The sequence below is a fragment of the Rhinolophus ferrumequinum genome, chromosome 28, assembly GCF_004115265.2.
Source record: "Rhinolophus ferrumequinum isolate MPI-CBG mRhiFer1 chromosome 28, mRhiFer1_v1.p, whole genome shotgun sequence".
Lineage (NCBI taxonomy): Eukaryota > Metazoa > Chordata > Mammalia > Chiroptera > Rhinolophidae > Rhinolophus > Rhinolophus ferrumequinum.
In genome coordinates this window covers 12,847,702-12,871,630 of record NC_046311.1, presented here as the reverse complement: position 1 = coordinate 12,871,630, position 23,929 = coordinate 12,847,702, and the positions used below count along the sequence as shown (strand labels likewise).

The 23,929-nt window shown below is 48.0% G+C and overlaps 2 protein-coding genes across 4 annotated transcripts in view; both read left to right on the top strand.

Annotated features, from left to right (window-relative positions):
- The window catches only part of PCSK6 (proprotein convertase subtilisin/kexin type 6), a 130,799-nt gene extending 124,428 nt beyond the window's left edge, over positions 1–6,371 (top strand). For all 3 annotated transcript variants that reach the window (XM_033100069.1, XM_033100068.1, XM_033100070.1), the window contains 3 exons: positions 1,803–1,932; positions 3,532–3,644; positions 5,012–6,371. In XM_033100069.1, the coding sequence (XP_032955960.1) occupies positions 1,803–1,932; positions 3,532–3,644; positions 5,012–5,109 (341 nt within the window). In that variant the 3' untranslated portion in view covers positions 5,110–6,371. The remainder of the gene's footprint in view (positions 1–1,802; positions 1,933–3,531; positions 3,645–5,011) is intronic.
- Positions 6,372–10,540: 4,169 nt separating this feature from the next.
- On the top strand, positions 10,541–22,612 carry SNRPA1 (small nuclear ribonucleoprotein polypeptide A'). Its single transcript, XM_033100332.1, has 9 exons — positions 10,541–10,719; positions 13,729–13,876; positions 14,491–14,569; positions 17,291–17,337; positions 17,638–17,740; positions 18,309–18,388; positions 18,797–18,872; positions 19,539–19,632; positions 22,222–22,612. Exons 1-9 carry the CDS (start codon positions 10,638–10,640, stop codon positions 22,278–22,280), a joined length of 768 nt encoding a protein of 255 aa, XP_032956223.1. The 5' UTR covers positions 10,541–10,637; the 3' UTR covers positions 22,281–22,612.
- Positions 22,613–23,929: the final 1,317 nt, after the last annotated feature.

Here is a 23,929-nt window from a genome sequence, read left to right as displayed (position 1 = left end):
TATGGGTTCTGGCAAATGTGGCAGGACGGGCCCACCCTCCCAGAGTGGCCGTGTGAGCCCCACGTGGGCACCAGCTGTGCTTCCCAGGTGTGGACATGCCCGGGGCCTCGCAGCCCGTGGGAGAAGTGCCACCCCCCTGGCACAGCCCCCCAAAGCGGCGTTTGGAAGTATTCTCGGCGGCTGACAGCACAGCAGCTTCTCCTAGCAGTTCGCTCTGGTGTCTCCTTATCTATCATTTGTATTCTTTGTTTCCTCGACTGGGTGTTCAGCCCCGTTTGACTAAAGGAGCATCACTGGTGTCACTTGAATGTCATCGGCACTGGAATCCATAAAAGTCAGGCGTGCGGCTTTCTAATGCTTTCGATTTCAGGAATTCAATTGACTTTCCTTTTTCGTCTTCTCCCAACTGCCTGGTAGCAAACAGCTTTATGGCGTCTTTGTAGGTGTTCTCATCTCAATCCAGCGACTTCTCCATCATTTCAGGGCTTTAAGTCAGCGATGCGTGGGTCTCAGGCTGTCTGGGGGTCTCCCCTCCTCCCTGTGCCCCCCAGCCTGGGTTCTTTCTCAGCTCCTGGGATGTGTGCGTGTACCCCCGGGCAGCTGCTGGGGAGAGCAGCCCCTCTTCCCGGCTCTGAGTCTCCGGGAGCCTTCTTACTCCGTGTCCTGTGTGGGTCGGTGTCAGAAGCACCTGTCCTCGGCTGCCACTCCCCACTTCCGGGAGGCCCGGGGCCTGCCAAGCGGCCGCTTCATCGTCCAGAAGCTACTCCAGGAAGAGGGCCAGATGTCACTGCCTTCGCTGTCAGGCCTCCATCTGAGACCACAATCAAATTAAAATGAGGAAGAAGTTTAGCGAGGGACCGTGATCACTATACGCATCTGAGAGGAGTTCTGCCCCGTGTCCAACGCTCTAAGCTGTCGGCCCCCCAGCCACCTCGCTGCCTCTCTCTGACACCCCATCAGCGTGAATGAACGAACGAACGAACGAACGGATGGACAGACATGGGCGGAAAGCATGGTTTCTTCATTCCAGACCAGTGTCTGCCCAGGCTGAGTCCTCTTGGCTGAGCTGCGGTTTTTCTTCATGAGTCTTGATCTCTTCTAGCCGCCACCCCCCACCTCAGGAGCCCTTAGTGGTTTGTTCTCTGTGGTTGAAAATGTCCTGCTTGTCTGTCAACACCATCCCCCCAAAGCTCTTCTTTCTGTCTCCCCCATGAGCGTATACAACGTTCTGTCCAACAGAAAGAGGATGCAAACCACAAATGTCAGCCACTGGTACAATTTTAAAATTTCCTACAGAAGCAGGTGAAAATAATTATAACATATCTTCTTTAACCCAATGTATCTATTTTAGTATTTTACTGTCGTTTCAACATGTGGTCAACATTTTGTAAATGACTCTTTTACATTCTTTTTTACACTAAGACTTTGAAATCCAGTGTCTGTATTTTACACTCTCAGCGTATCTCCTTTTGCTCCGGCCACGTTTCAAGCGCTGAAAGCCACACGTGGCAGAAGTAAACCCCAGGCCTTTTGGAAAGGGAGCGCTTGGCATCAGGACCCATGAACATGGCATGGGCAGTGGGCGGCTGTGCTGAGCTTGGCTCCTGCTTCCATGCCCCCATCTGTGACGTGGGGAGGTAGCGAGGACAGCCCAGTGCAGACACCCAGTGGGCACCTGGGAATTCTGGCTGCGATGGTGGCCTTGGGGCGTCTGAACAGCACCCCGGTCTCAGGCACTGCAGCAGGCCCGGGACATGAGATGGGCGGTCCCTGACATCTGCTCCTTTTCCCGCACCCTTCAGGGCCCGGCAGAGAAGAATGCATCCACTGTGCCAAAGATTTCCACTTCCAAGACTGGAAATGCGTCCCGGCCTGTGGCGAGGGTTTCTACCCGGAGGGCATGCCGGGCTTGCCCCACAGAGTGTGCAGAAGGTATGTGCCCCATCAGACAGCCTTCCTGGCTCCGCTGGAGACTGCCGGGCAACATGAGGCGTGGCGGGAGGGCCGAGTCTGGCGGCCCCTTCCCCAGGAGCCCGGGGACGCGTGTGTCAGTTCCCACCAGTACGGTGGGTGTGGTAAGCAGACAGGAACCCCTTTACAGAGGACGGGAGCCCAGCAGTGAGTGCTTGCCAGGTCCACAACTCAGTTGGTGGCTTTCGGTCCTTTGTTCACTTAAGGAGCATTTGTTGAGCACCTACTATGTGCTGAGCACTGTGTGGCTGAGCACCTACTATGTGCTGAGCACTGTGTAGCTGGGAAAGGGCAGGAAGCAGGATACAAGGCGCCTGTTGGGAGGTGCTCACACCCCAGGAGCAGATGCCACAGACTGCGGTGCGTTCACACTGGTGGTAGTGAAGGAAACAGTGTCCTTGGACTTCCTTAAAACTTTACATTTGATACTTTAGAGAAAAATGAAAGATCCTGACGATTTCCTCATGATAAAGCCATTTTCCTCCCCAGTCAATGCGTGTCTGTTGTAACCCCTCATTCTCCATTCTCCCTTTCCATTCACTGTGTATCCACACAGCGCCTAATTAATTCTGGCTCTTGACCCAGCTGTGTTCCCTTCTGAACAAAAATCGCCTCTCATCCGGGTTGAGGGAAGGCGGGTGGCTCTGTGCAGGCAGCCGATGGCAGAATCGCGCCATAAACAAAGAACTGCCCACACAGGGCGGGCCCAGGGGTCAGCAGCCAGGCTCCTGCCCAGCCCGTTTGAGCTCCACATCTGGGGCCTGTGCGGCCTGTAGCTGGCAGAGACGGGGAAGGCCGGCAGCGGACGGGAGCACGGTGGAGACCCTGTCCCTGGGGGCTGGACTGGGAAAAGGCGGTGGGGACAGCAGGCCCACACGTGGCCCTGAGCGGTGACCACCAGCTTTGCGTACAGGGCCCCAACAGTCGGGGATTTGGGTTTGCTGGCCACACAGTCTGTGCCATGGCTACTCAACTCCACCCCTGTGAAAGCAGAGTCAGACAGTCCACAGATCAATGAGTGTGACTGTTCTGATCAGACTTAAACTTCTGGGTGTGGCCTGAGGGCCGTGCTGTGCAGACCCTCCCCTGAGGTCGCAGTGCTCTGAGCAACAGCCCCGGGTCCTACCTCTGGGGCAGGATCGGAAGGGCACTCGCTGCCCCAGGGGAGGGAGCGGCAGCAGCCCCCAGGCCAGCTCCACCATCAGGTCTGTCACATCACTGGGTGGAGCCTGGCCTGAGCCCCAAGAGTGGGTGCCGACACTACTCTGGGAGCCACCTTTGGGGTGGGTGCCAGGTGCCCAGAAAGACACACAGGTGGGCCGCAGGACGTCTTGGAGACCTCCGCCTGTGCTCAGCTCTGGGCCTGCGCCTGCCAGCTGGCATGACTGTATCCGCCCTCCCTGGGCACCAGTGCAGTCCAACGGGAGGAAGGACATGCCAAAGCGTGTGTCTGCCATCATGGGAGACACAGCTGCAGTAGGGGGTGGGCACAGATCAGAGGTGGTAGGAGGGGTTAGGCCTCTTCACCAAGCAGTGACGGGAACTCGTGTCCCCCCACAGGTGTGATGAAAACTGCTTGAGTTGTGAAGGCTCCAGCAGGAACTGCAGCCGATGTAAGACGGGCTTCACGCAGCTGGGGACCTCGTGCATCAGCAACCACACCTGCAGCAACGGTGAGCGCTGGCTGGGTGACGGACGGGCGGGGCACTGAGCTACCTCCAGGTCTGCCCTTGGAGGAGCTCAGTCCCCTGGCCTCTGGTCAAAACGCAAAGGAAATGCAGGAACGGCAGCCCCTCTGGACAGGCGTGCTTGCCCCACTTTGGTTGACCATCTTGGGACTGCCCTACTCCTCCTCCCTTTCCTTTAGGCCTCTGACGTTGACCACAAGAGGCATCCCGGCCAGCAGCCCAGCTACCACTGGTCTGTTTGTTGAGTGACTCTTAAAAATTATTTTGTTCTTGTACCGTTCCCACTCTCATGCCATGAGCCCCAGGCGCCTGTGTGTGGTGACTTCCATTAGGCGAGGCCCGACCTTGGAGGTCAAAGTAGGAGGCCTGAAGGGTCTCAGCCCACATGTCCCACAAGGAGGACCCACGTCAGTGCCATTTGAGAGCCTGGGTCTCTGGGTAAAAAAAGGGAGTCAGAGGAGACCAAAGACCAGTCTGGGGATTCCAGGCAAGAGGAAGGGTTGGCAGAGCACTTGGCCTGGAGAGCTGGTCCAGGAGCCATGGCAGGGAAGGGGACTTCCAAGGCGCAGAAGCCACAGGAGAAGCCGCACAGCCGACTCTGGCACCGCGACCTGGCGTGCAGGAGAGGGAGCTACCAGAGCCGCACTGTCCTGGGCACAGAGCTGGCCCTGGGCCTGGCCTGGCCGAGCCTCGGGCCTGCAGAGAAAGCCCTGGGCACGCCCTGCAGACCACGAGATGGCCTCCTTGCCTCGGTGTTTGGTTATTTTTCTGGTTTGCAGAACAGTGCCCCTTCTCCCTTTTTAGGAAGTCACCTGCTTAGGTTATGTGTCCAGCCCAGGAAAGTGAGGTGGTCACAGGACGGTCTGTGGGTCCCATGAAGGGCTACACATTCTCAAAAGCCAGCGGCCAAGCGGTGGGGCTGACCTCCATGGCTCTTGCCCTCCCCGTCAGCTTTCCATCTGCCTTGCTGACTGTCTCTCTCCCGTTCCTTCCCTCCCCCCAGACCACAGCAACAGCCTCTCTTCCTGCCCCTGCCCCCCCCAGAGTCCTGTCCTAGGCCCACCCCCTGCACAGCTGTCTGCAAGGAGGTGCACATGAGCACCGAGACCCCGCTGGCACTGCCCCGATGTCCTCCTGACCTGCGCTTTGCACGCCCAGACTTCCTGAACCCCCTTTATCTCCCAGGCTCAGCAGGAGTCCCTGTATGTCAGCAGGGTGACTGTGAGGGCTGCCCTGGCTGCCACCCCCACTCCGTGTCCCCTCCCCCGGCCCAGTACAGTGGGATGGTTAGAACCATGAAACACGCCTCAAAGTCTGACATATCCCTGCTCTCTCTCCTGGTGGGGCCCCAGCTGACGAAACGTTCTGCGAGATGGTCAAGTCCAACAGGCTGTGTGAACGGAAGCTCTTCATCCAGTTCTGCTGCCGTACGTGCCTCCTGGCCGGGTAGGGGCTCCGGCCCCTGCGGGCCGTCCGGCCGTCTGTCCACCTGTCTCCAGACCGTGGGCCAGAGCCCGTTTCGGGGTGGTACCCTGCCTGACAGCTTTACCCCCCAGGAGCCAGGCCCTTCGGCAGCATCTCGGGGCACCCAGATCAGGCGGTGGGCCTTCAGGAGCAGCTCCTCCCAGACGCACTGGCTGGCTGCACTCTTCTGGCAAATTCCACCCGGGAACCCAGTGCATTCTGGGAATCCACAGCTCCAGCTTCTGAGCAGCCTCTGGGACCACAAGTTTACTGAAGCTTCCAGACCAAAGCAGACAGTCAAGACGCTTGGCCTCACACATCGCTCTTCTCCCAGCTTCCCGCAGCTCCGTAGTCAGTCTCAGCCACTGGGTCCAGCCCACAGAACCTGGCTGTCCCCACGCGTGACGAAGGGCCACACGGCACACCTGCTCATTGCCTGCCGCAGAGCAGGCTGGTGGGGGGCATGGTTTGGTCAGACTATAGATAAGGTAGACCTGGGGACATAAAACGTGCGACCACTGGGGACGGAGCCTCTATTCCTACACAGCCAGCGACTTCTGAAATCGCAGGCTTCGAAAGTCAGATTCCAGCCCCGGATGGGGAGAGCCTTTCCTTCTCTGGAGGACTGTCCTCTGCGTGAGCCGAGTGCTCCCTGTTACTGCCTTCTGTCTGTGTCTGTAGGAGTCCTGTGGCCCGAGTGACCCCCTCTACCCGCTGCACAGCCTTCTGAAGGTGTCCCCGGGGGCCAGCCAAAAAAGACCCCAACAACCAAGCAGTTCCTGTTAACACGTGTCACCCCAGCCCGTGAATTGTTAATCATCTGTCACTTCCCGTTTCGCGGAATTGCTTTTAAAACACACCTGGCCTCTGCAACGCGGGACGGTTGAGCCCAACGACACGGTTGGACCTCTTTCTGCCAAACCTGTGTAGGCCTTTTATAAGCTAAATGTTCTGATTTGTACCAATGTTATTCTGACAAAGAGTTCATATATTTTCATTGAAATGCACAGATCTGCTTGATCGAGTCCCTGCAATAAGGGGTAACATTTGCCTTAAATTTTTTCCAGCTCAGTCCTTCTCCATCTTGCCCTGCCCCGCTCTTTGACTGTAATGCATCTGACTTATCCCTGGGGGGCTGGGGGACAAAATCCAGCGGGTGTTTGGTGAATCCACAACTCCGGAAAAAAAGAAATCCACAGAGCAGATACAGTGTTAACCTTAAATTAATAAAAGAGTTAACATCCCACAGCAAAGGAGCCTGTATTTCTTTCTAAGGCACGACAGTTAAACACAGGTGCTGACCAGTGGGGGAAATGGTGGTATTTGTGGTTTCCAGAACGGTTTGATGTCATTACGTGGAAGGTCTTTAGCTTCAGAGAATGTTGATGGGACCAAGTCATGGGAGAAATCCCAGAGTTCCAGCCCCAGGGTGTCCTTTGGCAAACAGCCCCTCTTCAGGCCACAGACGCCCGCTTGGGTGGAGAGGCTGGTTATAGGGATGCTTCCTTTCTGTCCCAGACTGCAAGCCCCTTCACCTATGGCTGCCAAGCCTGATTTAATTAGGTTACAGCTTCTTTCCGCACAGAAACTGAAACACTTGCACCATGGGTTCCATGCTGCATGCGATTTTGACCGTGTCCTCTCTGCAAGATCAGAAGCTTGTTTTGCTAGGAACCCTTCGGCTGCAAATAAAGGAAATTCACCAACTAGAATTGACTTAGGAAAATACAAAAGTGGGTGAGGGGCATTGTTTTAGGATCCCAGGGTTGACTCAGAATTTCAGGGAAGGGTGCTGCTGGGCCTTGGGAACCCTAAGACCAGCATTAAATGTCACCTGGACCCCTTTGCTTTGGAGCAGTGAATGGGACAAATGACAAGGCCACCACCATCTCCCAGGTGAGCTTTCTGAGTCTGCTTCTTGGCCCTGGTTGGTCTGCCTTCATCGGCGTTCACCGGTCCCATCAGCTGTGGCCACAGGGACAGGTTTGTGCAACAGAACGAAGCTCCAGGCAGTTCTTCCTGTGACCACCTAGCGGGAGGGGTGTAGCATGATGCTGTCAGAAAATGGGGGTAAGGCCCACAACCCAACACTACCCAGCACGAGCGTGAATTGACCAGACCTGTCCGTGTGAGGGGCCAGTGGGGAAATGAGTGGGTGTATTTGCGAGACAGCAGCCAGGGCTGGGCTGATGACTGATACGGATTCAACCTCCCCCAGGAGACTCACCTGAGGTTAAAACCAGCAGCTAAGTATCTCTGGTGGGGGAGGGGAGCCGTTGGAGCCCCTAGAGCTCTTTGCCCACTGAGCGCTTATGGTCTAACATGTTTAGAACTGAATCAGACATAAACTTTTATTCCCAAAGCATTCCCACTACAGGCAGCCAACCAGACAGCCTTGGAACACACATACCCTCATCGCAGTGGCTGGCCCAGCCTGTCCTGGGGCTGACGAGTGCCGTGGGCAGCTGGGAACCTGTTCACAAAGTTCTTAGGACCAAATGCCACCTTGTTTAAAAGGACCGACGACATAAAATGCCTTTTTTTGCAAATGGCCCAACCTTAACTTCATCTAGACTCAGTTGGCGCAGGACATGTTCATGGATTTTATTTTATGTGACAGAATCATGGCTCTTCCCCTGTAAATCTGTCATTTCACAGACGGAGGCTCACAGACGTAAAGTGACTTGCCTTGGGCCACACACTGGCAAGGTTGCTCCCATCCATGTGCCCAGGGAGGGAGGCTGGCTCTCTCCGCAAGAGGGGGCATCACTTGTGCAGCTGACCAAAGGCAGGCATGATGCATTTGTTTTAAACTAGCTTTATTTCCAGGGGGTGACATTTTCCTTACCCTGTCCGCCAAATTCTTTGGCACCTCAAAGTGGTCCCCGGGTGCATATCCCCATCCCTCCCAGGCCACGGCGGACTTTATACCTGGTAATTATGTAAAGAGCTGGGGAGAATTGCACCTTTTACAGAAGACACAGCTGTAATGGGAAGCGGGCTGGACAGAGGTTGAGAAAAACCAAAGGGCACCATGGTCAAAGTGAGGCCAACAGTGCAGTGCTCTTGAATATGGGGGGACGGTCACTCACTGCATTTAAATCACTGATAATATGGCCACAGGGAACTTAACCTGAATGCTTGGGGTATGCTGGGGCCCCTGGGAGCAGGTGAAGGGTGGAGGTTTGCGTCAGACGACGGAAAGGCAAGGAGATGGAGAAGTACAAAAGAACGGCATTTTAATAAGAACAAAAAGTAGTATACCAGCCATTCTGCAGCATCTTAAGGTTCTGCCCAGCCAGTTGGAAGCGACTGGGTGCTGGCTGCCATGGGAAAGGAGGAGACTGCATCCCGCTCCGGACTTCCCTGCTGCTTTTCTTCCTTGAACCCAGGCCTTATCCTTCCTGACACCTCAGGCTCTGTGGCTTGTCTGTGCACAGAACAGCACCCCGAGGTGATGCAATGCTGAGCACCCATCTCATGCCCTGGGGTTCAGTTCCCATCACCCGAAGCTGCCCCCCACCCCAATATGTACCAGCTACACTAAGGGTGATCGATACCTACTAGGCTCCTTGTTGAGCAAATAGGAGTCCAAGTGCCCAGAGCAGAAAACATCTCGTTGCCAAAAACAGTGGTTCTCAACCGGGGGTGATTTTTGTGTCCCTGGGGACATCTGGCAATGTCTGGAGGTATTTGGGGGTCACAACTGGAGAAAAATACTGACATTTAGTGGGCTGAGGCCTGGGATGCTTCTAAACATGATGGAATGCCCAGGACAGCCCCACAACAAAGAATAATCCAGCCTAAAAATGTCACCTGTGCTGAGGTTGAGACTCTCTAGCCAAAAGAAATGAAATCAAAACAGAAAATCTGTTCTCAACTTCATAGAGATAACCTAAGGTTAATATAACTGCCTCTAGTTTATCTCCCTGTCCATATGCCGAAGCAACAAAAACCCATACAAATTTCCTATTTTAAAGTAAAGAAAGAAACTCTTTTCAATCCAGCAAGCCAAGGGCCAAAACCAACTCTTTGGTCTAAGGACTCCCCCTGGTGGTCCTCTGTGGGATTAAGTGAAGTTGGGATTGTAGCGTTTTTTATTTTGAAACAATCTCAATGCAAAATTACAGAAAAGTTGCAAGTACAGTACAAAGAAATGTTTTCCTGAACAATTTGAAAGTAAATTACCGATATGATACCCTATTACCCATCCACCCCCAAATATTTTAGAGGCTATTTCCTATAAACAAGGACCTTCTCTTATATAATCATCAGAAAATCAGGAAATTCACATGGATATATTACTACCTACCGTCTAGTCCTCTGACTGCATTCCAGTTTTGCCACTTGTCCCAGGAATGCCCTTAGCAAAAGGATCCAGTTTAGATCACATTTTGCATGTAATCCTCCTGTCTCTCAAGTCTTCTTCAACCTAGAACATTTCTTCAGTCTTTCCCTGACTTTCATGACCTTGAACCTTTTAAGGACTACAGGCCAGTTATTTATATGCTGACCCTCCGTGTCTTTGTCTGAGGTTTCCTCATATTTCAATTCTGGTCAGATGTCTTTAACCGTAATCTCCCAGAAGTAATGTGTTCTTCTCGTTGCATCCTAGTAGGTGATACAGGATTTTGATTGGTTTCATGATTGGTGATAGTGACTTTGATCAATGATTAAGTTTTTCCCCCCTTGGCTATGAAGTGATGCCTGCTAAAAGGATGTCCCCTACCACCACTGTCCAACCTTGTACTTAAGATGCCAGACAATGCCACAGGGCAAAAAATAAAGAACTAGTACACAAAATGGAAAGGAAGACATAAAACTATCATTCTCAGACGGGACGCTTTCAAAGTAGTGTTCCGTGTCTGCACCAGGGCCGACAGTTTTCGCTGGCGTGCTCACTCTGCGATCATTCGTCACGTTGCACACTTCTGATGTGCCCACCTTTATGTATTATCATGCATTAAAATAAACATTTAATTGTCTGGAGGCCTAACCACAAAGTCGACCGTGCCCAGGTGCCAGGTGCTGGGAGGTCGGGCGGTCCCAGCGGCCTGGCCGGGAGCAGGTGATCCAGCCCCGGGGTTCAGGTTGTAGCCCGGGGGCCAGAGCCCAGGACCCAGACGGGAATCCAAAGTCCTGGACCCTGCATGAATCCCACGGGTGCCCGCCACCTTCACCTCCAGGTGCACTGATGCCTGAAAAAGTTCCACTCGGGTATCGTCACATGTTGCTTAACTTGCGGACACAAATGTCTGGAATCAGGGGTCCTCCAGACTCCAGAGACGCCCTAGGAAAGCAAGCAGGACTAGACGCGTCCTCAGCGCGCTCCAGGGCCTCAAAGGAGAAGGAGATCGGGGACGCGGCTCTTCGATTGCTTCGGCCTGGACGTCGAGCTGCGCGCGCACGCGGCGGTGCGACTGGTGCTGCCTGGCGGCGGGCGCGGGGCAGGCCGGGACCTGTGTGTGGCGGGAGGCAGCCGCGGGCCGCGCACCGGGAGCGGGAGGCGGCAGTATGGTGAAGCTGACGGCGGAGCTGATCGAGCAGGCGGCGCAGTACACCAACGCCGTGCGGGACCGCGAGCTTGACCTTCGGGGTGAGTCCGCGGAGAGGGCGGGCCGTCGCCGGGCCGCGCCTCCGGGCCGCGCCGCGTGTGCCGAGCGCTGGAGCTGGGGCCGCGCGTGCCTGCAGCTCGGGCCCCAAGGGGGCGGCTGCGCCGGGACCGCCGCGGCCTGAGTCCTGCCGGCGTCACCGAATGACCGTCCCTTGGGCTCTGCCTAGGCTTCTGTTCCGTCCTCGCTCCAGGGCCGACGCGGTGGCTTCCTGGTCCGTGTCCGCGGGCCTCCGTGAGGCCTCCTCGGGCTCCTCCTCCGTCCGCTGTGTTTGAGGGCCGGGGAAATGCACTGAGTGCTTGGTTCTCAGTCCGTACTGGTCATCGTGCGAGTGTCGGTAGGACGCGTGTGAATTGTCTCCAGTCGGTGAGGGAGGAAACGAAGTCCGGGAACAAAAGCGATTGCTGCCCAAACGTTTCCGCCTTACGAGCTCCAGTTGTCTGCGATTTCCCTTTTACCGGCAGGTTTTATGGAGTGAACTGTTTCCCCGAGGCTTGCTCGACCGGGTGTCGTGTGTAAGTGGTGCAAGCTCTCGGAACTAATCGGGTTCCCGGAGCTATTGCAACCTTAGGGAGGCCGGGCAGGACACTGAGTACAGCTGTTTAATCAGCGTGTCAGAAGATGATTCCAGGAAGGACAGTCCTGACGAGCGGGGGAAAGAAGGGAGAGGACACACGCTCGAGTGGGCCCGATGACCTGATTTAGTAATACCTAATCAATGTATTTAGTAATAGGCAATAGCAAAAGGCAAGTAATAGAACGTGCTAGTGACAGAAGTAAAGGTGGTTAAGACTAAACTATATACATTGATAACAAGGTCACGTCAAAGGAGTACACGTACTTAAAAGTTTAAGAGATCCCAGCACATGTTTACTATTGATCAAAAATCACTTGGCTAAATGCACAAATAACGTCAGTAAGGAGAATCCAAAAGCAGTAATAAGCCCTCTAGGATAGTAACTGTGATAGTAGATGCCAAAAGCTCACCAAACCGTAGGAAAAGTCATAAGTCAAAACTTCATCGGGTCTGCAGCTGAGAGAAACTCAGGCGTCTCCCGCCCCGCCGCTTGCTAGTTCCCAAGAATTTTGCTGCCGTTTTTTCGTTGCTGGAACTTAGGGCGTCCCTTGACATTACAAGCTGCAAGCTGTATACACGTTTCTAAACTGTTCACAAGTTCTCCGGAATGCTGTTGCTGTTGTGGTGGCTGTTGCTGGAAGTTAGGGCGTCTTCTGATGTTGTAAGCTGCAAGCTGCATACAAGCTTCTAAAATGTTAACAGTTCTCAAGAAGGCGAACGGTGGGGAACAACACCGGAGAGGCCGGGAACCAGGCAGCCCTCACCAGGTCCACGGCTGGAAGTCAGGACAGCCCCTGGTGCTGTAAGCTGTGTTGCTGGAAGTCTTCAAAATGTCAGAATGATGAAGAGTCACCAATGACAAATGATGAAATTTTAATTACGATTACACTGCCAGCTGAGGTCTGTCTTAAATATTTTCTCAGATGTGCCTTAGAGCCAAGTTTCTTGTTCCTGCCGCCCCCTCCGGGAATGGCCGGTTCCGGGAGGGTCCGGCAGTTACTGATACGAATGCTGCCCATCTGGCCGAAGGGCCAGTTCATCTGGATAAGCAACAAGACCTGGCAACGTGCCTGTCACGTCGTCCTGATATAACTTAGCTACTTCTTCACTTCTGCTGATACAGGCGAAACAGAACAAAGGGAATTCTCTCAACCCCTGATCAAGAATTCTTTTAACTCTAAGCTAACCATCACCTCACAGCACGACAGAAAAGCAACCTCATCTCATGTCTCCGCTGCTCGGGAGAATGAGACCAAAGGGGGAAGTGACTCAACCCTGATCACAGCACAGAAATCAGGAACATACTGGAACAGGTAAAAGCTAATACACAAAAGCTCACATCAAACAATGAAGGCAAACTTTCTTCACTTCTTCACGTCTTCCCTGATAAAAAGAAACAAGAAAGTCACATCCGCCGATGAAGGCAAATTTTCTTCAACATCTTCCTTACAAGGACCCGAAGAGCAGCTTCTGCAGGGATGAGATTGTACAATCTTGGCCTGAGATTTGCTCCCACGGGGACTGTAGAGTCTGGGAAGCTGCCGTGCTGCACGCTCTGCCCAGTGCTTTTATTTTGATGCACTTAAGTTTCTCAGAGGAAGATTCAACTGGAGAGTAACTGACCACTTTGACCTTCCCGGCTCAGGTTGACCTCTGTGGTCTTCAAGTGTGAAGCATGTGGGGTGTGGAGGATAATTGGGGCAGCACTTAACTTGGATGTAGCCCTTGCAGCTCTGAACGGTGGCCTTCCTTTAACCTTGGCTGGGTTCATTTCTTCGCTTCTAGCATCTAGCACAATAATTAAGCGCATGTTAGACAAGTCAGTGAGAATTCGCTTGAATTGTTCGTAGCGTGATTTCCCATTGGGTATAAGTCATTGACCTTCAACCCTGGATTGGAGACGGGGGAGGGGAAGTAAGGGGAAACTGTCATGGTGTCGTGAGGCTATCCTGATGGGTTGTATGAAGCTGACCTGTGGGAAGGCAAAAGAGAACTGTTGTCCCCGGTGTATGAAAAAGGTTTGGACACTGGCCATAAGCAGCTCACTGTAAATTCCTGTTACGCCACTTAACTAGCTCTGGGGCCTTGCTTAGAACAGTATGAGGCACCTTGCAAATACCCTTCCAAGTGTTAGCTACCACTTAATGTCACTAAGTATCCTCGTCGTCATCGGCCTTGACATCAGCACCTTCACGACCACTGCTACACGGTAAGCTTCATGGCAGCCGGGACTTGTAACTTTTTCCCTATTTTGTGTGCCAGTACCTTGCAGTGTTTGGTGAGGCATAGGTGCTAGGTAAACACGTTCTGAACAAATGGAAGCTTTGAGTCGAATGACCATGTGATACTGCCCGTGTTTTAAGGTGCCTTTTAATTATATTAATACTTGTGTGGGGTTTTTTCCTCCATTTTACAGGGTATAAGATTCCTGTCATTGAAAATTTAGGTGCGACCTTAGACCAGTTTGATGCTATTGATTTTTCTGACAATGAAATCAGGAAACTGGATGGTTTTCCCTTGTTGAGAAGACTGAAAACATTGTTAGTGAACAACAATAGAATATGGTAAGTGTCTGCTAGTGGAAAGTAATTCTTTTCCCTCAGATCCTCTGCCATTTTTTCTTTAACTACAACACATTTTTAAAATATTACTTACTGGAATTGAGATTTTTTTTTTTGACCCTCTTATCTCTGTGTAAATTTTATTGGAGAAAAGTTATTGAAGGTCTATAGGAAATGTCTTTAAGGAGTTCTGGGTGGTGGGTTGCGGTTTCTGATATAGGCATATTTCTCAGCAGTAAACCGTGGTGTGTGTCTTGTCTCTGAGCTGTGAGTGCAGAATCACTCGTGTTTCTGTGCTGCCCGCCCGAAAACCATGAAGTGAGCTACACCATTTGTTCTACACATTTCTTAGTTTCTTTGGACAGTGGCGCAGTGGAAAGAGCCCCAGGCAGCTTTCAAGAGGCGTGGGTTCTAAAATCATCCCACTCTCACCACCGCTGTGATCTCAGACAGGGTTTCTTCTTTGTGTCTCATTTCCCCTCTGTCACAGGGTATTGGAAGAAAGGTCTCTAAGGGTGTTCCGACTTTGCAGTCTGAAATCCTCTGAGCGAGGACTAGATAAAATTGTTAGCTTACTTCATTGTCCCTTTTACTACGTCTTTCTGTTTTTATTTTAGCCGCATAGGTGAGGGCCTTGATCAGGCTCTGCCGTGTCTCACAGAACTCATTCTCACCAACAACAGTCTTGTGGAGCTGGTAAGTTGAGCAGGGGGAAATGGAGTTTTGGGGGTTTTTTTGTTTTTTTTTTCAATTTTTAAAAATTAATTTCAGGTGTACAAAATAACGTAGTGATTAGATATTTATATACCTCGCACATAACCCCAATAAATCTATTACCCATCTCACACTATACATAGTTTTTAGAGTATTATTGGTTATATTCCCTATGCTGTACTTTACATCCTGTGACTATATATATATATTTTTAATTACAGTTGACGTTCAATGTTATTTTATATTATCTTCAGGTATACAGCATAGTGGTTAGATATTTATATAATTTATGTAATGATCCCCACAAAAAGTCTAGTATCCATCTGACACTGTACATAGTTATGAGAATATTATTGACTATATTTCGTATGCTGTTCTATCCCTGTGACTATTGTTTTTTAATTACAGTTGACATTCAGTATGATTTTATATTAATTTTAGGTGTACAGTATAGTGGTGAGACATTTATATAATTTAAGAAGTTGAATACCCACCTGGTACTATACATAGTTAATTACAATATAACTGACTATATTCTCTATGCTGTACTTTATATCCCCATGGCTGTTTTCTAACTACTAATTTGTACTTCCTAATCCTTTCACCTTTCTCACTCAAGAAAATGTATTTGAAGGGAGGAGGTAAACAGGTAAAGGTCCTACATGTTTCTTATAGAAAGTTTGGAAAATCCAGAAAATTATCTCATCAACCTTTTTCATTGTCTTCTTCTTAATTAATTCAAGATCAGACCTTTTTCAGTTACAAGTATGTGTTGCAAATATCTGTTCCCACTCTTGCTTGTCTTTTGACTCTCAAGGTGTCTTGATGGGGAAGTTTCTAATTTAAGTGTAGTCCGATTAATCTTTTGTTGTTGTTGTTGCTGCTAGTGCTTTTGATGTTCTGTAAAGCTTCAGCCTTACCCCAGGGTCATAGAGAAAGTTGCCCATGTTGTTTTCTAAAGTTGTAGTGTCCGATATGGTAACCACTAGCCACAGGTGTCTACTCTGAGTTGAGATTTACTGTAACTGACATACATACCGGCTTTCAAAGACTTACTACAAAAAAAAGGATAAACCATCAGTGCTTTTGTTACATTGATGTCGACATGATAATATTTTGGATATTAGGGTAAATAATGCATTATTAAAATTAGTTTCACCTCTTTCTTGTATTTTAATGTAGCTAGAAAATGTTTGACTACATATGTGACATGCATTAAATTTTGTTGGACAATTGTATTCCAGAAACTATCATTTTACTCTTCACAGTTAGATCAGTAATCTACTTCGAATTAGTTTTCCTGTGAGATAAGGGGCAAATTTCACATTCGCTGTTTGGATGTGGTATTTCAACCTATGTCTTTTTCTGCTTTTAAATTTTCTGCTCTGTGTGGATAGTTTTTTAACAAGATTGAGATCGTACTATATACGAATATTGTTTTATAACCTAAATTTTTCACTGAAACACTGGAGGTTTAAGTCTATATTATGTAACTTGTTTTGGATTGTTATTCCCTTACCTTCCTTCCCTATTTCCCTGATGGTTCCTTTCCGAATGGACTAGGTCCATAGCTTTCCTGATTCCCAAAGGAATACTTGATGCCAGGAATAAGAAAGCACTGATCTGAGGCCAGAGGTCCCCCCCCCTTTCTAAAGTATACGAGGTATTCAACCCAAGATGCACGTTTATAGGAAATATGTGGCACGATAGGGGCCGTTTGTATTTTAATATGTTGCAATTGTGTGGAAAGCTGTTTGCAAAGATGAAGGCTGAGTTTGTCCTATCGGTTACTGAAAGAGGTGTGTAAAATCTTCACGTGATCGTGGTTCTGTCAGTTTTAGTTTGATGTATTTTGAGGTTATCATATTTAATATATATACATTTTAAATTGTTGATACCTTCCTGCTTAACCTTTTTGTCATTTTGTGGTGATTATATCTTATTAATGTTCTTTTACCTTGACGTCTATTTTATGTGCGATAATATACCAAAACAGTTAGTATTTGCGTGATAAATCTTTTCCTGGCCAAAATTTACTTTCAGGTTTCTATGCCTTATATTTTATGTTTGTCTCTTGAAAACAGCATGATAGGATTTTTTTAATCCAGTCTGAAGTCTGTCTTTTCGTTGAAGTATTTAGTCTGTTTACATATAATGTCATTACTAATATATTTGAGTTTGTCTTTTCTAGAACTTATTGTCCCACCCATTCTGCATTTCTTTTTCTCACCTTTATTGTTGCTTACTCTCTTGCACTGTCTTTGTTGTTCATTCGTTTTTTTTCCTAGTTTCACAATTTAGAAATTATTAAGTAGACTATTCATAATCAGCATCCTAAGAATTAAAACATATGTATTGATTAAAGTTAATCAATACCTTTACCCTTCTAAACAATACAGCATTTTTAAACTTTTCAACCCCACCCCCAAACGTGTTATGTATTCATTATGTTTTATAAAAATCCATGAAGACATCATCTGCTGTTGAGGCAGAAGATTTTAAGTTTAAGAAGCTCAAATTTATTCACCAGTTGATTCAGTAGAAATTTACTAAGCATCTGTGATGTGCTAGTGTCACGCTAAGTCCTGGAGCAGTAAAACGAATGAGAAAAACATGAGTCCCCGCCCCAGCAGCATCCACCATTTCAAAGTATTGAAACAGGGAGTGGCGTCTGTGTTCTTACCTGTGGCTATTCTTTTACAGGGTGATCTGGACCCTTTGGCATCTCTCAAATCACTGACTTATCTAAGGTAGGAAATTAATCTGGTGGCAACAGTGAGGTCCTTTAAAATAACACCCTTACCAGCCGTGACCTTAAAACAACCAGTTAGTAAAAACTACCTTTTGAAAACAAATAATGAAAATGTTTTCTTTGGGCCCAGTGCTCTATTAAAATTTTCTTAATCTTACTTCAATTGTTATGTACTGAAATTAAATATGAAGAATGGTGAACTTTTCCTTAATTTAAGGACTCATTAGGTTTTATTAAAACAGACCTTGACTACTGTGCTGCAAACAAGATTGGCATTATATTGTTTCTTTTCTTGTAGTATTCTAAGAAATCCTGTGACAAATAAGAAGCATTATAGACTGTATGTAATTTACAAAGTTCCACAAGTCAGAGTACTGGATTTCCAGAAGGTGAAACTAAAAGTAAGTATTACTCTGGTGCTTGTCGTTATAGATTTGTGGTTTTTTCTTTATCCTTTTGTAATTGATTTTTTTTAATTGCCTAATGAGTTTTACCATGGTTTCTTTTAAAAATATGGGACAGAAAATGTTAAGTCAGATTTTTTTTTTTCCACAGCAGAGTTTATGGTAGGGCTTTGAGTTAAAGCTGTCTGATGTGGCATTCATCCCTGAGGTACACTGTCAACAACAGACCGTTCCCTGGGGGGAACTTAGTATGACCCATTTTTCAGCAGCTTTAATTGTTAGAATGACTTTCCCTTTATTGGGAGTTCTTTTTTTTTTCTTTTAAACCATCTTAGTTCCTTGGGAGCCCCTCCTGGAACCCAAGAGAGGGTCTTTCTTTCTTCAGGGAGCTTCACCAGAGAGAAGGAAAGACCACTGTGTCTCCTTTTCATTTGAAATTGGCTTTGTGGTATTTTTACCAGCCCAGAGTATTTCAGGAGAATTTTCTTCCATGTTTTCTGAGGACTGCATCTAAATGCGTGTGGTATTCCTATTTCCATTAACTCTGTGTGTGGTGTCGCTGTAGGAGCGTCAGGAAGCAGAGAAAATGTTCAAGGGCAAACGGGGTGCACAGCTTGCAAAGGATATTGCCAGGAGAAGCAAAACGTAAGATACGGATATCCAACTTCACTCCACTTCACCTTCAGAAACACTATCTGTCGGGCAGTTTGCCTCCTATGAAGTTAACAGAACACCTGTGACTAATGACAGTATTAAGTCTGTGTGATGATAATCGTGACCATCCGTGGTCCATACATCACATGAGATGTCTACCAGGTTAGCAACGCAGATATCTCGGCATTCAGTCTTCATGGGACATTGTGTACATCCTGCTTTCTTGCCAGGGAGATGAACTGGGTGGTGTTTCTGAAGGAGAGAGTTTCTTGTATCAGTTTGTTAACAAAGATAAGATACTACACTGGTTGAATTACTTTCAAAAGCTTTTGAAAGTAAAAGAGAAGCAATTTCTGTCGGTCTGGATTTGACAGTTATGTTCTTCCCTCCCCTCCCAAGTTTCAATCCAGGTGCTGGTTTGCCAACTGACAAAAAGAAAGGTGGGCCGTCTCCAGGGGATGTAGAAGCAATCAAGGTAAATAATGTGTTAGGACTCTCTGGCTGGAGTAGCTGCCAGGGGGTCAGGACACAAAATTGTGTAATAAACCAAGTTCTGACAATTGCAGATTTACACACTCATACACACACAGTTCTTAGAATCCAGCTATCTTTCTGTATAAGGAAAAACTAGCTTAAAGTTGTTATGTAACCAAACTTTGACCTGAATTAATTACATGAGCCAGTCGAAGTGGAGGCATTGTCGTTTCCCCCGGATGTGTTGATTTGGACAGTTACAATAGTTACCTTTGAGTGCTGTCTCAACATTTGCCTTAGTTTTTACTTTCAAAGATTTGCTGTCTAAAGGTCCTGCTTGATGATCAGTGAGAAATCCTAATTTTATAACATTGCCTTCTAAATTACCCAGGAACACCATCTAAATGGGTAACTCAATTCGCTAACGTTTGAAGGACATGTGCAGCGAATGTTTTCTCTATTGGAGGAGGGTCTGCATCTTCTGACCAACTTTGGAAATTGATGATTTGGTTTGAGGGTTGATTTCAATGTGCCAGTAAAATTCTTCCCCCAACACAAAACTATTTAATCTTCCAACTCAGAGAGTTGCTATGACTCTCTAGGTGTTTTCTGGGTGATTGGGCCTCAGATGAAATTGACTGTCGCCTCCATTGTCCCTGTCCTGCAGAATGCCATTGCGAACGCATCGACTCTGGCTGAAGTGGAGCGGCTGAAGGGCTTGCTGCAGTCCGGTCAGATACCTGGCAGAGAACGCAGATCAGGTCAGGAAAGCATGTTCTGTCTCTGTGCTCCCAAAGTAACGGTACCCAAGGAGATTCCAGAACCGTTTAGATGCCATGACCCAAGAATGCCAGAATGGTGCCTCATTACTGTGTGATGTGATGTTCACGAAATCCCTTTAAATGCTCTTTGAAGAGAAATGCTTTGATCTAGAATGTTATATCATAGGACTTGGGGCTTTGTATGTCACATCTGAAGCAACACATTGTTTCACGGCCATGAGGCCACACTGAACCCTGGCGGCACAGTGTGGACTTCTACTCGTGTATATCAGGGGTGCCAAAAATATGTATGTAAATGGACACTTTGGTCATCATTGCTCAAGCAGTAGTTCGCCGTCATCAGAAGTGTCTGGACACTGATGGTAACCACTTTGAGCACCTCTTGTCATTGCAGAAGTCAAACGTGACTTGTATTCATCTTTTGTTATCGGCATATATTGCGGATTACAATTTTAATACAGTGTTCCTTTCTTAAAATGTGTATACATTTTTTGGCACCCTCTTTATACGATATAGCGTAGGCCACAGGCTCTAGAGGCAAACAGCCGGAGATCTTAGCTTCACCAGTTCTGTCCTTGGGTAAATTTCTTAATCCCCACTTAATCTGAAATCTGGTTCCTCATCTTTAAATCTGAGATAATAATAGTTGCAATAGTCCCAAGGTTGATTGGAGGGTGAGGTAAGATACTTAACAGGTAGCACTTAGCACAGGGTCTGACATTAGCAAGTTTTTGATAAGCGTTAGCTCTTCCAGCATTTGAATGCTAGCTTGTTGGGCACTGGGGACGTTAAATGAAAACTACTTAAAATGATGTACACTTCAAGATTTGATATGAATGTGACGGGACCTCTAGCCAGACTGGCAGCTCAGGGAGTTTCCTTGGGGAAATAATGTTTGAACTGAAGCTAAAAGTGAGTGAAACATTAATTAGACCGGTGTGGTGTTTGGGCCCCTGGGGGTTAGTGAGGTCAAAACTTGCTATAATAACACTAAGGCGTTGCACACTTTTTTCATTGTGTTAACATTTACACTGGTGGTGCAAGGGCAATGGTGGATAAAACAGCTGGTGCCTCGGCACAGATCAAAGCAAGCAGTGCATGGAGGACGTTAGTAGTCGTCGTATTTGCCTACGCGTGTCCTTCATGAAGCAGAGAGAGTTACTAATTATATTAAATATCACCCATGGAGTGCATATCTTTGTGATGTCCTGTGTGGCAGAAGGGGGTATGCGGGAGGCATGTCCGCGTATAACTGCGGTGCTTGTCTGCCCTTGTTTCAGTTGAGAAGTAGGCCTCTTCGCAAACATGAAGTGAGCTTATCACTTCAAGGACAACTAATGGTATTTGTTACCAAGGCTAAAATTCAAAATATCAAGCAGAAATAAAAGCTGGAAAACTTTTACCCACAAGGGTAACCATGACAGCTTCCCAGTACATAAGACTTTTCAGAGGAAATCGGTGGTATTATTGATTTCTTTTTTGATGATTTCTTTTTTGGTGATTTCGTTTTTGATATTGTAAAATGAATGGATCAGCATTTGGGAGACCTGCATAACTCATGTTTTCCAAATGATGTTACAAAATCATGCATGTGGAAATGATCCGTTCAAAGGACAAGATAGACCGATGGGTTTTCAAGTCAGAGACTATAAAAAACTCATTGGTAAGGTTTCAGGCTACACTGCAAACTAACCTTGAAGAAACCACCACTTTGTCAAGTTTTGACATAGTATCCAAAAAGAATACCCACAACTGTCTGCCGAGGCTAGTGAGGTACCCCTCCCTTTTCTAACTGCACATCTGTGCGAGGCTGATTTTCTGCATACCCTTCAATCCACACCTTATACTGGAACAGGTGGAATGATGGAGCCCGTACAAGAATACAACAGACTGCTGTTCATCAGACTTTACAGAGATAAGCAAAAATATGAAACATGGCCAACCTTTTCCAAAACAACCTTTTGTTTGGGAAAATACTAGTTTTTATGAAAAGATAAACATGCACGTGTAATGGATTTATTTTAATAAATTACTGGTTTTTACAATACTCATTTTTAGTTTCTAATCCAGTATCGATAAATGTAATCTACATTAACAAAAGCTCTTTGGGTCCTAAAATCAAAGTGTTTGAGGACCGCTGGGAGCTGCACAGGGAAATCCCTTGGTAAACGGGAGCCTTGCACACTTCGAGTGAAGAGGCCAGTGTGCGAGAAGCGCAGGCCTGGGGAGAAGGTGGTGAGAGGAGCCCACAGTGAGCAGAGGACAAGCCAGGCCACATGGGGCGCTGCAGGCTGCGTGATGGAGGAGGGATTTGTCAGGATGGGAGGCAGTGAGTTTGCTCCATGAAGCGCCTTTGGGACCCTTTTCTGTAGGAACTGACCTTCCTTCAGTACCTGCCAAAGACCTCGTATGTTCTGTGGACTGGAAGCTCCTCCGGGGCAGAGCCTACGGTTGGGTTTTTGTGCCTAGTCGGCCCTAGGGTGCAGCCACCTCACAGAGGGCTCTCATGTACTGAGTGAGCACGGTCTCTAACATCCGTATCGACTCCGGCTTCATGTTTTTCTTTAGGCCCCACCGATGATGATGAAGAGGAGATGGAAGAAGATCCAGTCACAAATGGGTCCTGAGCTGTGTGGCCTGAGCTCCTATAGGACGTATCACATGTCCACTTGGGACACATCCTGCTTTCTGAACATGGAATGGTAGCCTTGTTTGTGTCAGCAAAAAGGAGTTCGTGAGCATTGCTTAATAGAAATCTTGAACTCTAAATGCCAGTTTTCTACAAATAGTGAAAACAAAGGGCACTCACTGGTGCCAAGTTGCGTGTCATTGGGTATGGTGCACTGAGGTATTTGAACAGGTCTGAGATGGAAACGTGGGGGTGGGCATCATTTCTAGGCAGCTTGCTCAGTCCTCTTTCAAATGTTTAGATTTTTAAATTCTTAATAAAACTCAAGATTGCCCGTAAAAATCTGTGATCCCTGCTGTGTGTTTTTCTGCACAAAGAATGACAAAAGCTTCATTCCAAGCAGCCAGGCTTTAGGGATTTGCAAGAACCAGCATCCTTGGAAGTTTTTATTTACCCCTCCATACAAACATCACGCAAAGAATGAATTACTGCTGTGACGAATTAGAGGGAACGCAGCTCCTGCTTGTCAACTGATGGGACTCCAAAGAGGGATAGCCTGTCCCAATGTTCAGGACGTTGGGAGGGAGGGTGTCCCAGCTGCCTGGGGCGCAGGCCAAGGCCAGGTTCCTCACGGCTCCTAGATGCGTAATCACACCCCTCACACCCTGTTACTGCTGACGAGGGCTGCTCTAAAAACAAGGTGGTGAGGTGAGTACCTCAGGTTTTACGCTACAGCCACTTTTCTCACAGCAGCTCCACTTCACTGCAGGTCTGGATTAATGAGGGTGGCTCGGATCTACACATTTCATTCTCCTTGGACAAGTCAGCTAACTGGGCAAAAGCACAAGAAGGGAACACTTGAGGTTTCTTGGGCCCACACTCACTGACACAGTTACTTCTGCCTGCTTGCCATTCACCAAAGCAAGCCACCTGGCCAATTCCAAAGTCAAAGGGTGGGGAGAGACACTCCTCCCATTGAGGATGTGGCAAGGATGTGGTTGCAAAGGACAAATAGGCCAGTCCCTGAGTCTAACGGGGTCAGTGACCGGGAATTCTGGATGCTGCCTTTGTCGTGTTTTTGCAAATAACACCTGCGCAGTTATATTGAGCAAGTGTTTGCTGAAACTACTTGGTGGTTCTAGACAAGCTAGGTGAGATGACACACCCTGATTAAAGGGACAAAGGTAACAGCCTGACTAGAAAGAAATGAGTAGCTTCTGTCATTGGGGCCATAAGAATAGCAGTATGCTAGGAACTGAAACAAATGGCCATCAGCCATGCATTCTAATACAATGGTACCTCGGTTAATCTGTTCTGGAGTTCTGAAACGTTTGAAAACAGCCGACAGCTAGGCCTCAGGATCTTGCACTCAGCGGAAGCCGCGTGACATGTTTGACTTCCAAGGCGTGTTGGAAAACTGAAGCATTTACTTCCAGGTTTACGGCGTTCGGAAACCGAAATGTTTGTAAACGGAGACGTTTGAAAATCGAGGTCCTACTGTAATTCAAAATCTATTAACATTTCAGTTTACTGTGTGATTCATTGTACTGTGTGTACATATGTGTGCAGAGATATGCTGCAGTTTGCAATATAGTGTACAAAGGTGATAAGATAGGTTTGGGTAAAACAGGAACGGGCCTAGGGGCA